The following is a 17,222-nucleotide window of genomic DNA, read 5'->3' as shown; positions in this document are numbered from 1 at the left end:
GGTGCATTTATGCCGTTCCGGGTGCGGTAAAATTTATAAGGTGGTTTTATTCTTCGGGTCAGTACGGTTACAGCGATACCTCATTTAGGTCGTTTTTTTTATGTTTTGGCGCTTTTATGCAATGAAAACAATTTTATATAAAAAATAATTATTTTTGCATCACTTTAATCTGCGAGCTATAACTTTTTATTTTTTCGCTGATGATGCTGTATGGTGGCTCGTTTTTTGCGGGACAAGATTACGTTTTCAGCGGTACCATGGATATTTATATGCGTCTTTTTGATCGCGCATTATTGCACTTTTTGTTCGACGGTATGATAATAAATCATTATTTTTTGCTTCGTTTTTTATTTTTTAAGGGGTTCGCTTAAGGGGTTAACTATTGGGACAGTTTTATAGGGCGGGTCGTTACGGACCCGGCGATACCAAATATGTGTACTTTTATTGTTTTGTTTTTTTTTATTTCCAAAAAATGAATTTATTGGGGAATATTTTTTTTTTTTTTTTTAATTTATTTAGCGATTTTTTTTTTTTTTTAATTATTTTTACACTTTTTTTTTTTTACTTTATTACAATGTCCCAGACTGCTTTGCAGGCACTGAGGAAGCCAGCTTCCTGCAGGCCCCCGGAGGTCCCCGTCGCCATATTGGCTCCGGGGACCTGCAGGAAAGGAGCCCCCCGCAGCAGCGCTGCACATTGCGCTGCCGTGGGGGGCTCAGGGAAGCACGGAGGGAGCCCCCTCCCTGCCGATGCTTCCCTTTAACCCCCGGTACACCGCAATCGTGTTTGATCGCGGTGTACAAGGGGTTAACGTGTCGGGGGCGGTCCGTTACCGCCCCTGACACATTGTGCCGGGTGTCAGCTATGATAATTAGCTGACACTCGGCCGCGATCAGCGACGCTCACCACGTGGACGTAATATTCCGTCCATGGTAATTAGGTCCATGGTCACATGGACGGAATATTACGTCAATTGTAGGTAAGGGGTTAAAGTATAATATTTGGCAATATACAGATGTAAACAATAAAGTAAAAGTTTATGTGATATTTCCTAACTGAGGATTTTATCCGTGTTCATTTTATTTAACTGCCCACTAGAGGGCGATCTCATACTACTTCCATTTGGGAAGATTATATTAAGTGACCTAAATTTCCAACTGTATTATCCTAATTATGCAAATTGTCTCTTCTGAGAGGAAGAGGACTAGAACTCTAGTGCCACCTATTGGAAGTAGCAATCCTAAAAGTCAATGTTTACCCTTTATCAAGCCTTGTTACATGACTTAAGATGAAAGCCAACCCAGAATCTCAATTTGCAGACACTGTGTTTCGGGGTACTGCCCCTCATCAGTGCAAAGTGTGAGATCTGGTTTGGCTGTGAGAGAGGCGTCTGACTGATATCCAAGAAGTATCATTTCTCCTTGCGGAGAATGACATGCTAAGCATGTTGAGGTGAGGAGATGTAACGCCGCAATGCTCCTCTGGGAAATATGCTAATTATGCAAATTATCTCTTCAGAGAGGAAGAGGACTAGAACTCTAGTGCCACCTCTTGGAAGTAGCAATCCTAAAAGTCAATGTTGACGCTTTAACGAGCCTTCTTACATGACTTAGGATAAAAGCCAAGCCAGAATCTCAATTTGCAGACACAGTCAGGACGACATCTGGGTCACCATAGCTAGGAAACGTGTTAATCATGTGCAGTGCATGATCAGCAAGTCTCCCTGAATTGTAAAAATGTTTAAAAAAAAATAAAAAATAATAATAAAAAATAAATATATGCTATCATTAAATAAATATTTGAATGAAAAAAAATATGAACAATAAAAGTACACATATTTGGTATCGACAGGTCCGCAACGACCCGACCTATAAAACTGGTCCACTATTTAACCCCTTTAGTGAACACCATTAAAAAAAAAAACAAGGCAAAAAGCAATGCTTCATCATCACACCGTCGAACAAAAAGTGGAATAACACACGATCAAAAAGATGGATATAAATAACCGTGGCACCAAAGAAAACAACATCTTGTCCTGCAAAAAACAAGCCGCCATATAGTTCCATCAGCGGAAAAATAAAAAAGTTATAGCTCTCAGAATAAAGCGATGCAAAAATAATTTTTTCTTTAAAATAGTTTTTATATAAAAGCGCCAAAACATAAAAAAAATATAAATGAGGTATCGCTGCAATCGTACTGACCCATAGAATAAAAGGCCTTATCAATTTTACCACGCGCGGAACGGTATAAACCCCCCCCCCCAAAGAAAAAGATGAATTGCTTGTTTTTGCTCACTCTGTCTCCCAAAGATTGAAATAGAAAGCGATCAAAAAATGTCATGTGCCCGAAAATTGAACCAATAAAAACATCAACTCGTCACACAAAAACAAGACCTCACATGACTCTGTAGGCCAAAATATGGTAAAATTATATCTCTCAAAATGTGATGATGCAAAAACTATTTTTTGCAATAAAAAGCGTCTTTTAGTGTGTGACAGCTGGCAAACATAAAAACCCGCTATAAGGCCTCTTTCACATGTCCTCATATTTCCGGTACCGGTGATGTCAGTGTCCGTGTGTTTAATACGTATGGCACGCGTGTGCCGCATCAGTACCACAAGAACGGGCGCCATTGAAGATGCGTTACACCGACGCCGGGTGCTGAACACGGCTCTCATCATTCTCCTATGCTCTGCCGGGGATCGGCGCGAACAGGGGAGAATGAGAGTTACATTTAAGTAATAAAAGAGACAGCAGGCAGCAGCTGATGGGACTATTACTCCAACCAATCTACCCCTGCTGCTGCTAATAACAGTGAGAGCAGGAGCGGCAGATGGGAATATTCATCTGCCGCTCCTGCGCTGTAAATAAATACCGTAATTAAAAAAAAAAAAAACGGGTGGGTTCCCTCTATTTTTGATAACCAGCCAGACAAAACTCACAGCTGGGGGCTGCAATCCTCAGCTGTGAGCTTCAGCAAGGCTGGTTATCAAGAATAGAGGGGTCCATACGCTGTTTTTTTAAATTACGACGTTGATGTCACCTTTGTATTGTCCAGTGACATCAAGCCCACGGCTTAGTAATGGAGAGGCGTCTATAAGACACCCATGCATTACTAATCCTATAGTTGTATGGTAAATAAATACACAGCCAGAATAAAGTCCTTTATTTGAAAAAAATGACCAGACTCCTTTATTAATCTCAATTAAACCATACTTACAATACTCCTAATTCCACCGAACCCCTCGATCTCCTGTAATAAAAGAAAAATAATAAAACAACAATATATCATACCTGTCCGTCATTGTGTCCCACGCCGTAATCCATGTCTGGGGGATAATTCGTTTTTAACCTGGACTGTGCCAAAATGCGACCGTCCCGGCTGAAAACCACTGGTGAATGAGCAGCTGGGAATGCATCGTCAGTGACCAGGGGTTGACGTCATAGAGGTTACCTTCGGGCACTGAGCTGGGCTGAGCTGCAATGAGATCCCTGTTAGCACAGTGAGCGCTCACGGTGCTAGCAGGGATCTCACCGAAGATACCGCAGCTCAGCCCGGCTGGGAACGGAGCTCAGTGACCGGAGGTTATCTCTATGATGTCAGCCTCGGTTACTGACGCTGCGTTCACAGCCGGGCTGAGCTGTGGTGACCTCAGTGAGATCCTCGCTAGCAGCGTGAGCCGTGAGCGCTCACTGTGCTAGCGAGGATCCCATCACAGCTCAGCCCGACTGGGAACGGAGCTCAGTGACCAAAGGTAACCACTGATTAAGCAAATCAGGGGCCCTCCAAACGCGACATGGTGTCCGATCTTAATTCAAGGCAATATTGCGTTGAAAAAGTAAAACAACGCTCCTTTATCAGGAGAAAATGGACCACAAAATTTGTTTTGCAATTTCTCCTGAGTACGCCGATGCCCCATATGTCGGGAAAAGTCACTGTTTGGGTGCATTGCAGGGCTCAGAAGGGAGGGAGCACCAGTTGACTTTTTGAACTCAAAATTGGCTGGAATCAATGGTAGCGCCATGTCGCTTTTGGAGACCCCCTGATGTACCTAAACAGTGGAACCTCCCTAATTCTAACTCCAACCCTAACCATAACCCCAACACAATCCTAACTACAACCCCACCCTAACCCCAACACCACAACCGTAACCCCTGCACAGCCCTAACCCCCAACACAACCTTAAACCTAGCCCCAACCCTAACCCTAGCTCTAACCCTAACCCTAACTGCAAAGAATGGAAAAAAATAAAAAAATGTATTTTATTATTTTTACCTAATTGAGAGAGTGACAAAGAGGGGGTTTGATTTACTTTTTTTTTTTTATTTTGATCACTGTGATATGGTCTAGCACAGTGATCAAAATGAACCAATAGGAAAGATCTATTGTTGCCAGGTACCAGCCGGCAGATCTTGGAGAGCGCACTGCCATCTTCTTCCAGGAAGATGACACGGAGGGCCGGGGAACGGAGCAGAAGGGGCCAGGGATGGCAGAGGTATCGGGGGGGCTTGGGGGAACCCATTTCTCTCCTCTCGTATGCTAGATCATATCAGAGGAGAGAGAAATTAGTTAAAAATCAGACTTTTTTTTATGATCACCATTATTCAGTGATTAACGCGATCAGAAGACTGGGGACGGTAAGAACCGACCTCCGGTGACCTGGTATTGGTAGAAGCCTGCTAGAGTTATTGCCACATAAACTCAGACTGGTTAGATTTAAGGAATGGGGCTCTTAGGAGCAACAAATCTAGCTGCGACCGGAAGGGGTTAAATGAGAAATGCTAAATTGAGAATACCTAGATCACATATCCACATATTGGTATAGTTTTCCTTTTGTAGTCTGATGCTATACTTTTATGCATTACTCTTCATTCCCCATTATATGTCAAGTGGGTTGGGTTGTACGCAGCTGAGCCTGCTTCACACTGGGAGGGAGTTGGCTGTATTATACAGCTGGCACCTGCTTCTAGTTGCAGCGACTGGAGCTAGATCGGCACTCAATCACTTGCAGTGGCATTTAAGTTGTGCCATCCCGGTGAAGCATTCTTTCTATCATCCACATTATCATGGGGTGTGGATTGGTTGCAGATTTGCCAACTTGATTTTTTTATTACTGGACAGTTTGTCAAAAAAATCACAGACAGACTGTATTTTTTATGGACACATTGGAGAACCATAATAAATGATTACATTACAGCCCATAATTCTGATATGAAGACAGCTGCAGTCACTGAAAACTGTAAAAAGATGATCATTACAGCCAAAATAACCTGTATAAGTTTCTTAAGCTTAAAAAAAATCCCAAACACCTTACATTTTTTTACAGACAGCAAGAAAAAGTTCCCTACTTTTACAGACTGTCTTACCCTCATTTATTGATCTAAAGTTTTCACTGAGTGTTCACCCAAACTGAAAATGTTTTTCATATGCGAAAATAATTACCGTATATACTCGTGTATAAGTCGAGATTTTCAGCCCATATTTTGGGGCTGAAAGTCCCCCTCTCGACTTATACACGAGTCATATACCGGGGGGGATCGGCGGGGGAGGGGGAGCGGGGGTGTCAGATCATACTCACCCTTCTCTGCAGCTCCCCTGCTTGTTACATGTTGTCGGCGCTGCTCTCTTCCTGCTTCAGCTGTCAAACGGTACCCGCTCATTAAATATGCGCATATTTAATGAGCGGGTGCCACGTGACCGCTGAACCAGGAAGAGAGCAGTGCCGACAACATGGAACAAGCAGAGGAGCTGCAGAGACAAGCGCCAGGACCTGGTGAGTATGAAGGGGGGGTTGGGAGGCATATTCACCTGTCCCTGCGCTCTGCTGTCTTGCGACCTCTGCAGTGACATTCAGGTCAGAGAGCGCTATCGCTCTCTGCCTGCACAGTCACTGCAGAGCGCAACGCTGATGAGCAGGGGGCAGCAACTGAGGTGAGTATACAGGTTTTTGTTTTTTTTTTTTGTAAGGGAGGCAGCGGCAGCAGCAGCATGATGGGGCCACTCACTGTGCAGAAAAGCTGGGGCCACTCACTGTGCAGAAAAGCTGGGGCCACTCACTGTGCAGAAAAGCTGGGGCCACTCACTGTGCAGAAAAGCTGGGGCCACTCACTGTGCAGAAAAGCTGGGGCCACTCACTGTGCAGAAAAGCTGGGGCCACTCACTGTGCAGAAAAGCTGGGGCCCCTCACTGTGCATCATAACTGGGGCCACTCACTGTGCAGAAAAGCTGGGGCCTCTCACTGTGCAGAAAAGCTGGGGCCACTCACTGTGCAGAAAAGCTGGGGCCACTCACTGTGCAGAAAAGCTGGGGCCACTCACTGTGCAGAAAAGTTGGGGCCACTCACTGTGCAGAAAAGCTGGGGCCACTCACTGTGCAGAAAAGCTGGGGCCACTCACTGTGCAGAAAAGCTGGGGCCACTCACTGTGCAGAAAAGCTGGGGCCACTCACTGTGCAGAAAAGCTGGGGCCACTCACTGTGCATCATAACTGGGGCCACTCACTGTGCAGAAAAGCTGGGGCCTCTCACTGTGCAGAAAAGCTGGGGCCACTCACTGTGCAGAAAAGCTGGGGCCACTCACTGTGCAGAAAAGCTGGGGCCACTCACTGTGCAGAAAAGCTGGGGCCACTCACTGCAGAAAAGCTGGGGCCACTCACTGTGCAGAAAAGCTGGGGCCACTCACTGTGCATCATAACTGGGGCCACTCACTGTGCAGAAAAGCTGGTGCCACTCACTGTGCATCATAACTGGGGCCACTCACTGTGCATCATAACTGGGGCCACTCACTGTGCAGATAACTGGGGCCACTCACTGTGCAGATAACTGGGGCCACTCACTGTGCATCATAACTGGGGCCACTCACTGTGCAGATAACTGGGGCCACTCACTGTGCAGATAACTGGGGCCACTCACTGTGCATCATAACTGGGGCCACTCACTGTGCAGAAAAGCTGGGGCCTCTCACTGCAGAAAAGCTGGGGCCACTCACTGTGCAGAAAAGCTGGGGCCACTCACTGTGCAGATAACTGGGGCCACTCACTGTGCAGATAACTGGGGCCACTCACTGTGCATCATAACTGGGGCCACTCACTGTGCAGATAACTGGGGCCACTCACTGTGCAGATAACTGGGGCCACTCACTGTGCAGAAAAGCTGGGGCCTCTCACTGTGCAGAAAAGCTGGGGCCACTTACTGTGCAGAAAAGCTGGGGCCACTCACTGTGCAGATAACTGGGGCCACTCACTGTGCATCATAACTGGGGCCACTCACTGTGCAGATAACTGGGGCCACTCACTGTGCATCATAACTGGGGCCACTCACTGTGCATCATAACTGGGGCCACTCACTGTGCAGATAACTGGGGCCACTCACTGTGCAGATAACTGGGGCCACTCACTGTGCATCATAACTGGGGCCACTCACTGTGCATCATAACTGGGGCCACTCACTGTGCATCATAACTGGGGCCACTCACTGTGCAGATAACTGGGGCCACTCACTGTGCAGATAACTGGGGCCACTCACTGTGCATCATAACTGGGGCCACTCACTGTGCATCATAACTGGGGCCACTCACTGTGCATCATAACTGGGGCCACTCACTGTGCATCATAATTGGGGCCACATACTATGCAGATAACTGGGGCCACTCACTGTGCAGATAACTGGGGCCACATACTGTGCATCATAACTGGGGCCACTCACTGTGCATCATAATTGGGGCCACATACTATGCAGATAACTGGGGCCACTCACTGTGCAGATAACTGGGGCCACATACTGTGCATCATAACTGGGGCCACTCACTGTGCATCATAATTGGGGCCACATACTATGCAGATAACTGGGGCCACTCACTGTGCACCCTCGACTTATACGCGAGTCAATACATTTTTCCCAGTTTTTTTAGGTAAAGTTAGGGGGGTCGACTTATACACGGGTCGACTTATACACGAGTATATACGGTACTAAATAATATAAAAACCTCAGTGGCGCTCAAGTGTATATAGGGACTCCAGCAGCAAAAGTAGAAAGACACCAGTCACCATAAATGTCAAAGGGAAAGTCTGTATAGATAAATGAATTACTACTGCGCTTAGAGTCACTGGTATCTATTGTGTTACTCAAATGGATTTGCAATCAATAAAAATCAAAGTCCAGAGCACAATAAAAGAACCAGGTTTGAGCAGAAAACAACAATAAGTGACACTAAAAAAGTCATATATATCCCTTAGGATGCTTAATGCCAATTGTAGTGCATGAAACCAAGATTACCTTGTGAAGCGGTAGGGGTTAACTGCCACAGAGGGGGAGGGCGGGCTCAGTCTCACAAGTGATTCTGTGTTTGAAGATCCCAAAGGTCCTTCTGTAAATAATGACACTCCTCCTCAGGGTCAGGAAGGAGACAGGAGTCTCTGAAACATGTAGGATAGCTTTTTGGTCCTCATTGCTATCTCTAGTGGCTGCAGCCCAGTGCATCACGTGTCTCTGACGTGACACAGGTCCTGTGCTGACGAGCACAGTGTGACATTTGGGCACCTAGTTCAGTGTGTTTTTCCACCCAGCCTGCAATTAGAGCGACTGCTGCCACTGGCCGGGTAGCATCGCTAACACGATTACTGCCGTTCTTAAGCAAGAAGCATTTAATCACCAACCCACCGGAGGAGTGTCATTATTTACAGAAGGACCTTTGGGATCTTCAAACACAGAATCACTTGTGAGACTGAGCCCGCCCTCCCTCTCTGTGGCAGTTAACCCCTACCGCTTCACATGGTAATCTTGGTTTCATGCACTACAATTGGCATTAAGCATCCTAAGGGATATATGATTTTTTATTGTCACTTGTTGTTTTCTTCTCAAACCTGGTTCTTTTATTGTGCTCTGGACTTTGATTTTTATTGATTGCAAATCCATTTGAGTAAGACAATAGATACCAGTGACTCTAAGCGCAGTAGTAATTCATTTATCTATACAAAAAATAATTACTAAGCTGGAAAGTGGCAGGTATTTAGTCTAAGCTAAAGGTACTGTCACACTTAGCGATGTACCAGCGATCCCGACCAGCGATATGACGCGGTCAGGATCGCTGGTACATCGCTAAGTGGTCGCTAGTGAGCTGCCACACAGGCAGATCTCACTAGCGACATCGCTGGGGACGGGGATCGCTACTTACCTGTCACACCAGGCGATCCTGCGTCCTCCCGCCCGGCTCCACGCGTCGCTCGTCCTCACAGCAGGAAGCGCCACAGGAAGCTGACGACGAGAAACAGTCCTGAACGTTCTCGCGCGATCAGCGATAAGCAGCGGGGGAGCCGGTCGCTGGTAAGTATCAGACACAGAGATATCGCTAGCAATATCGCTATAACGTCACTAGTTATAGCGATATTGCTAGCGATATCTCTTAGTGTGACATGCCCTTAATAAAATAGCATGTGCAATGGATAACAACACCTAAACGCAAATTGCTGCCTGTTACATCATATCTTCAGTACAAACATTGACCATTGGAGATGAAGGAACAATGGAATTGGATGTTGCAAAAATCCTCGTTCGCCAAAATGCAGATTTTTTTTGTGATTTGCTTTGTTGCAGATACAGTGAAATGACAGCCGCTAGCCACTATTTTTCCGAGACGTAAGAGGCCATCAAATTGTTAAAAAATTCCTTTACTCACCTCCTTGGCCCCCCCTGAATTTCCTGTCCTGTCTTTATTGAATTGTTACTGTTTGCACTGAAATCCCTTAGGGAGGATTCTGTGGGGGGGGGGGGGGTTGGGGGTTGAGGTAACTACATGTAAACCCTCAGTGCGGTCAGGAGTGGAGGAGCCAGTGAGGTGAATGGTAAGGTGAGAACAATTTTTTTTTAATTTTTCTTTAAACGTTAAATTTATTATGCTCTGGAGACTGATGGGACCCTAGAGAGTAATAAGGGACATAAAATTTGTGGCGAAAACTTCTCCGCTAATCGAATTTCTTAGGAAAATGCGATGGGTTTGAATTTTGCCTGATTCATTCATTTCTACTGACTACGCTTAAAATTGACACAAATTGATATGATACAGCACTAGGACCTGTCAATTGTAATAATACTATTTTTTAACTTTGACTTTAAAGATGGTGAGAAAAAAGCTAAAAAGCGGCCATATGAAGAAGTAAAGATTAACAAAGATGAGGATGATGATGAAGATGAAGAATTATCTAAGATGACTCCAGAAGAACCTCCACAGGTATTACTTGAATTCATGTTGGTTTTCGGTATGTATGCTCGAATTTCCAATTTCCAATGAAAATGGTAGGAGACTTGAGTTACTTCCTTGCTGCTGATGACCGCTTTCAAAGTAGTTTGACAATGACGGAGATATAAGTAAAATATCCTAAAGCCGTTGTTCCCTACATTTTATATCAAAATATGCTCATGGCTCTCTTAAAATAAATGAAAAAAGCCTGCTAGCTTACTGGAACCCCTCTTTCTCTCTGTACATCTTCCAGTGCGAGTTTCTTAGGTGACCGCTGCAGCTAATCAGTGGTCACTGATACTGAGGGGCTGTATTGGTCACCTGACTCCTCTTCCAGTAAAAGATGTTTAGAAAACAGCAGGGTACATGAGCAGCAATGCTAGGGAGTTGTGTTTTTTTTTTCTAATTTGAAGACCTCTAAGGGCACATGTTGAAATAATAAAGAATAATGGACAACCTCTAAAATGTCTTATCTAAGCATTAACTGAAAATTTATAGATTATTTTATAGATGCATTCCCCTAGCTGTTAGTGAGAGGCAGCTAGAGAGGCAGATTCAAGAGATTTACCACTGAGGACATTTATCGCCTATGCACATGATAGGTGTAAATTTATGGTCACTGAGGTTCCCAGTGCTGAAACTACCATGAACCACTGTAATGGGATTCCCTATCACTTGTTCTTCCTTATTTCTTTGGGCAATAAGTTGAGCCTCATCGTTGAGCAGGTAAGATGCTGTTCTGTTTGTTACCTATAGGACTAGTGGAGATAGTGTAGCGCTATATCAGTCAGTCTCACTGAAGAGAATGGAGTGGTATGGGATATACTCAACTATGCCGCTTTATTCTCGATGAGGCGATGAAGAATGGTAGTTTGGTATCTCCTTTCGAGTGTTCGGTGGAAGTCTTGGTAATCAAACATTTATCACCTACTCTGGGTATAACTCATACATTTCTATGTTGGTACAACCACTTTAAGATAGAACTTGTACAGCCCTATGGTGCTCATTAAACAATAGTCATATGGCTTCTGTGTCCACGTGATCATGGACTGCTCAGAACAGCATCACAGAGTCATTCAACCCCTGGGTCACAAGTTTCTGCACCCTTATTTTAAAATTATACTTCATCCAAAATGAATCAGTGAAATACAAGTGGGGAAAAAAACGCATTTCCATAGAGAAGAAAGTGGATAGGCACAATCCGTCCCATGCAAAAAAAAAATCTTTTATTGTGGCATCAAATTACCAACAGCAGGCAGATACAACCATGGAGCAAGTACAGACGGCGATCGTTTCGCGCTTACATTGCGCTACAACAGGTCATAAAAATGTATTTAGTCAGCCACCAATTGTGCAAGTTCTCCCACTTAAAAAGATGAGAGAGAACTGTAATTGACATACAGTTAGGTCCATATATATTTGGACAGAGACAACATTTTTCTAATTTTGGTTCTAGACATTACCACAATGAATTTTAAACAAAACAATTCACATGCATTTGAAGTTCAGACTTTCAGCTTTCATTTGAGGGTATCCACATTAAAATTGGATGAAGGGTTTAGGAGTTTCAGCTCCTTAATGTCATGTCGGACGCTGTTCACACCACAGCGTCCGGCAGGCAGAGGTAGTTCCACCTCTATCCACTATAGCCTCAGTGGCGCCGGCTTGATCTTCAGGCTCTCGGGGGGTTAATCTTGCTGGAGACCAGGTTGGATGTTTAGTCACACCCACGGTCTTTAAATAGTCATGCTGGCCTATGGGCGTCGCCGATTATAGCTTGTGTTTCGTACCAAGTGGTCCCGGTCTGGAGTGGAGGTGTTGAAAAGAGAGAGATTCGTATCTGGTGGCGTATGATCCGTTGTTATCCTTTCTCCTTCCCATATTTGTGTTTAGTTGCGCCCTGTTCACATTACTGTATATTCCTGTGTGCGTGCGGCGCAGTGCAGTTTAAGTTCTCCCTGTCTGTCATAATTTGTGTGGGGGCTTTGGTGGTGTGTCTCCTCACTGGGTGGAGGGTTAAGTGCAGGGCTGAGCAGGAGATAATGAAAGGTTGGAGGCTCAGGCATTTGCACCATCAGCAAAAACCCTGGGTTGAGGGTCAGACAGGGTTTCCCCTAGTTAAAGGGACATCACAGGGGCCCCGGGTATTTCAGCCTTAGTTGAACTAAGCCCCGCGTGACACTTAACATGTGCCACCCTGTTTTTAAAGGGACCAAAAGTAATTGGACAATTGACTCCAAGGCTATTTCATGGACAGGTGTGGGCAATCCCTTCGTTATGTCATCCTCAATTAAGCAGATAAAAGGCCTGGAATTGATTTGAGGTCCTCAATTCCCTGGATGTAAGACCAATATAGACGAGGGAACATCCGCAGATGGCGTAATATATAACATTACTGCTATTACAGGAGATATACTCCTTGATGTCATAATTTCTCGAACCATCTGCGGAAGAGAATGAATCTATTCAAAGGACATTACTACAAGCGAAACAGTGCCCACATCTAAAACAACCTTTCATCTGTTTAGTATATCCAAAAGGGTTTTCCTTTGGTGGCACATAATGACTTTTCGTTAGTAAGTCCTTCAAATTCTTAGATCTTCGGGGGGTCATCTGTGGCCGATCCCTCAAGAAGGGTCTCAGAGAGGGCTCAGTACACAGAATGGGCCAGTGTTTCTGGAGGATACTCCTCATACTATCCCATTCATGATTAAAATCAGAAATGAATCTCACAACTTCATTATCCTTCATAGAAACTTTTTTGGAATACAACAGCTGATCACGTGTTGTAAGTTTGGCCCTATTGTACCCATTCTTAATACTTCTCCCACTATAGCCCCGCTGTCTGAATCTCTCCCTCATTTCCAACGCCTGTTTTTCAAATCTACTCCGGTTTCCTCCCACACTCCAAAGACATACTGATAGGGAATTTAGATTGTGAGCCCCATCGGGGACAGTGATGAAAATGTGTGCAAACTGTAAAGCGCTGCGGAATATGTTAGCACTATATAAAAATAAAGATTATTATTATTATTTTCTGAAGTGTTTTGTTTAAAATTCATTGTGGTAATGTCTAGAACCAAAATTAAAAAAATGTTGTCTCTGTCCAAATATATATGGACCTAACTGTATTAGGTAGACAACAATTATGAGAGTGGAGCTGCCCTAAATACTAGAGGCCAGAGACACATTAGACAGGTGCACCCTGATTCCATAAGAACCAGAGAGTTCTGGCGCCGCCCCCCAATGCACAGAGCCAGGAAGCATGCAGAGAGCAGGCATGAAGCAAGAGGCACACATGAAGCCGGCAGCAGACAGAACACACAGCAAGGCCTGGAAGAGTAAGTTGGTGTGTGGGGGATAGAAGGTCATGCAGTGATGCCAGAAGTGTTGTTACAGATATACAGTGGGGAAAAAAGTATTTAGTCAGCTACCAATTGTGCAAAGAAGGTGAAAGAGGCCTGTAATAGACATCATAAGTAAACCACAACTATGAGAGTCAAAATGCGAAAACAAATCCAGAAAATCACCTTGTCTGATTTGGCAAGATTTATTTTTCAAATTATGGTGGGAAATAAGTATTTGGTCATTAACATAAGTTCATGTCAATATTTTGCTATATATCCTATGTTGGCAATGACAGAGGTCAAATGTTTTCTGTAAGTCTTCACAAGGTTGGCACACACTGTTGGTGTATGTTGGCCCATTCCTCCAGGCAGATCTCCTCTAGAGCAATGATGTTTGGGCCTGTCACTGGGCAACATGGATTTTCAAATCCTTCCAAAGGTTTTCTATGGGGTTGAGATCTGGAAACTGGCTAGGCCACTCCAGAACCTTCATATCCTTCTTACAAAACCACTCCTTCATTGTCCATGTTTCATCTTCAATTCCCTTGCTGATGGAAGGAGGTTTGCACTCAAAACCTCACGATACATGGCCCCATTCATTCTTTCATGTACACGGATCAGTCGTCCTTTTCCCTTTACAGAGAAACAGCCCCAAAGCATGATGTTGCCACCCCCATGCTTCACAGTAGGTATGGTGTTCTTTAGATGCAATTCGGTATTCTGTCTCCTGCAAACACAAGTTTTGTTTCTACCAAACAGTTCTACTTTGGTTTCATCAGACCATATGAAATTCTCCCAATACTGTTCTGGATAATCCAAATGCTCTCTAGCAAACTTCAGACTGGCCAGGACATGTACTGGCTTAAGATTGAGTACACATCTGGCATTGCAGGATCTGAGTCCCTGGCGGCGTAGTGTGTTACTGATGGTAGCTTTTGTTATGGTGGTCCAAGCTCTATGCAGGTCATTCACTAGCTCCCCCTGTGTGGTTCTGGGAATTTTGCTCATCGTTGTTGTGATCATTTTGACCCCACGGGGTGAGATCTTGCGTAGAGCACCAGATTGAGGGAGATTATCAGTGGTCTTGTATGTCTTCCATTTTCTAATTATTGCTCCTACAGTTGATTTCATCACACCAAGCTGCTTGCCTATTGCAGATTCAGTCTTCCCAGCCTGGTGCATAGCTACTATTTTGTTTCTGGTGTCCATCGACAGCTCTTTGGTCTTCACCATAGTGGAGTTTGGAGTGTGACTGTTTGAGGTTGTGGATAGGTGTCTTTTTATACTGATAACAAGCTCAAACAAGTGCCATTACTACAGGTAATGTGTGTAGGACAGAGGAGCCTCTTAAAGAAGAAGTTACAGGTCTGTGAGAGCCAGAAATCTTGCATGTTTGTAGGTGACAAAATACTTATTTTCCACCATAATTTGCAAAATAAATCTGGCCAAATCAGACAAGGTGATTTTCTGGATTTGTTATCTCATTTTGACTCTCATAGTTGTGGTCTACCTATGTTATCAATTACAGGCCTCCCTCATCTTTTTAAGTGGAAGAGCTTGCACAATTGTTGGCTGATTAAATACTTTTTTTCCCCACTGTAAGTTATAAATAATTGTATCATTTTTTCTGGACTTGCATTCTTTCTTCCTCTTAGACAACAGATCTAATTCGTGCGTTGCAAGAACTTGAAAATGCAGCTTCTGGTGATGCAGCTGTACACCAGAGAATAAGCTCTCTACCTGTGGAAGTACAAGACGTGTCACTTTTGGATAAAATTACTGGTAAGTAATTATTGTATGTAAAACAAACGATATAAGCTGATTTTTACCTAGGTGAAATGCGGATGGGACACTTTGGGTTGAGTTAAGTGAAAAGGATGTTGCTTTTATTTCTAGATAAAGCCTCGGGTGATCAACTTTCTAAGATGGTGGATGATGCCTGCATGCTCCTTGCAGACTATAATGGCAGATTAGCAGCAGAGATAGATGACCGTAAACAACTTACGAGAATGCTTTCAGATTTCTTGCGATCTCAGAAGGAGGTTCTGGAGGAAAAGGAACAGCAACTTGAAGTGCGTAACAATTTAAAAAAAATTTTCTTCCATATTTAATAAATAAAATATTATGGTCACCCTTTGGGGCATCTGTAGCCTAAACTATTATCCACTACTTGGACAAACCCTTCTTAATTTAAAGATTACCCCACTGAAAATGAAACTGTTTATACTCAACACCCAGACTGGCTCTTGATATAGACGGCATATCTTCCTTCACTTTCGTACGTTTTGTCGCATGAGCGCTGCAGCCAATTCAGCGTGTGTCCGAGTTTAGTCCAAGGGAATTGTGGGCAAAACAACCCATTAGCAGCCGTCAGTTGGCTGCAGTACTCACATTATATAATGTCACGTAAGTTCTGGCAGATGTGGCTTTGACTTCACGGGAACAGCTCCTGTTCGGGAAGTCATTTTAAACTGTTTTTATTTTCAATGGGGCCGTTTCATTCGAGAAAGGGTTGTCCAAAAAGTGAACAAGTCCTTCAAATGAATGTATTTTTAGCTAAAAACAATGTTTGCAGAAAAATAAAGTTCAACTTTTATTTAGTCATAAATCAGCTTAGAAGATTGAGCTGACTGAACAGTTTCAAGGATATAGGACACCTTTCGGGGGCATTTTCCTTTTTTTTGTTAAATGAATGTATTTTGGACTAAAAAATTTTGCACTGTTTGATATTTAAAGCAGTTTTTACCAAGTACATTGCTGGCTGCAGAATATGACTAATTAAGAATTCATTGGTTTGCTTGTTCTGCAGTGGATTTGTAACTGCCTTTTCTGTCTTTTATTGCGCTCCTCTCAGTTCATTTATAACCACAAATCACATGAATAGAGAGCTGAACTTTCATGTGGTCATAAATGAGCTGAAAGAAGGACAGTAAGACCGATGAAGTAGTTACAAGCTCACTGTCATAAGGGTCTATCTGACAGGTTAATTAACTTATTCTACAACCAGTAATAGTGCAACCCTGATGGGTTATAGGAGGCAAATTGCCGTCACAGCTGTCAATATCTTTTTTTGCAGTCTGTTGCTTTTTGGCTAAAATACATGCATTTAAGTAAAGTATAAAAAGAGTCTCCAAATGTGTCTATATCCTATAAACCCTTTATTTCATCATTGTGTGGGTGTCGCGGGCGCAGTGGGAGCCAGGGTCTTGTGTGCAGGACTTCAGTATAATGATGCAGAATGCGGCGCATGTGCAGATCGAGATTTTGGCTCAGTTTAGAGCCAAAATCTCAATCTGCGCATGCACCGCCTCTGGTACCATTTTCTTGAAGTCCTGCACACAGGATGTCGGCTCCCACTGTGCACGCACCACTCACACCATGGTGGTTGAGACACAAAATTTTAAAAAGGCAGGTCACTGAATAATCAGTAACCTGCACAGGAAAGAGGAGGCAGGTGGGAGGGTGGAAAACGAGAAAAAGACTCTGCCCCATGCTCTGTCCCAAAGCACACAGAACATGTGATTTTATGAAAACGTCTTAATGTGAGTATTAAACAACCACTGAGCGGATGCCTTTACATCAGGTATCTTATTAATCACAGTGCTATTATGGCCTTGCCTTTAGTTTATAGGGCTCAATTCTG

The 17,222-nt window shown here is 43.9% G+C and overlaps 1 protein-coding gene across 2 annotated transcripts in view; it reads left to right on the top strand.

Annotated features, from left to right (window-relative positions):
- The window catches only part of RPRD1A (regulation of nuclear pre-mRNA domain containing 1A), an 84,445-nt gene that overhangs the window by 24,161 nt on the left and 43,062 nt on the right, over positions 1-17,222 (top strand). For both annotated transcript variants that reach the window (XM_073587769.1, XM_073587770.1), the window contains exons 4-6: positions 10,111-10,223; positions 15,235-15,361; positions 15,476-15,651. In XM_073587769.1, coding sequence (XP_073443870.1) covers positions 10,111-10,223; positions 15,235-15,361; positions 15,476-15,651 — 416 coding nt within the window. The remainder of the gene's footprint in view (positions 1-10,110; positions 10,224-15,234; positions 15,362-15,475; positions 15,652-17,222) is intronic.

The sequence above is a fragment of the Dendrobates tinctorius genome, unplaced genomic scaffold (assembly GCF_039654945.1).
Source record: "Dendrobates tinctorius isolate UK_male_01 unplaced genomic scaffold, ASM3965494v1 ptg000102l, whole genome shotgun sequence".
Taxonomy (NCBI): Eukaryota; Metazoa; Chordata; class Amphibia; order Anura; family Dendrobatidae; genus Dendrobates; species Dendrobates tinctorius.
This window is presented reverse-complemented; position numbering and strand designations above follow the sequence as displayed.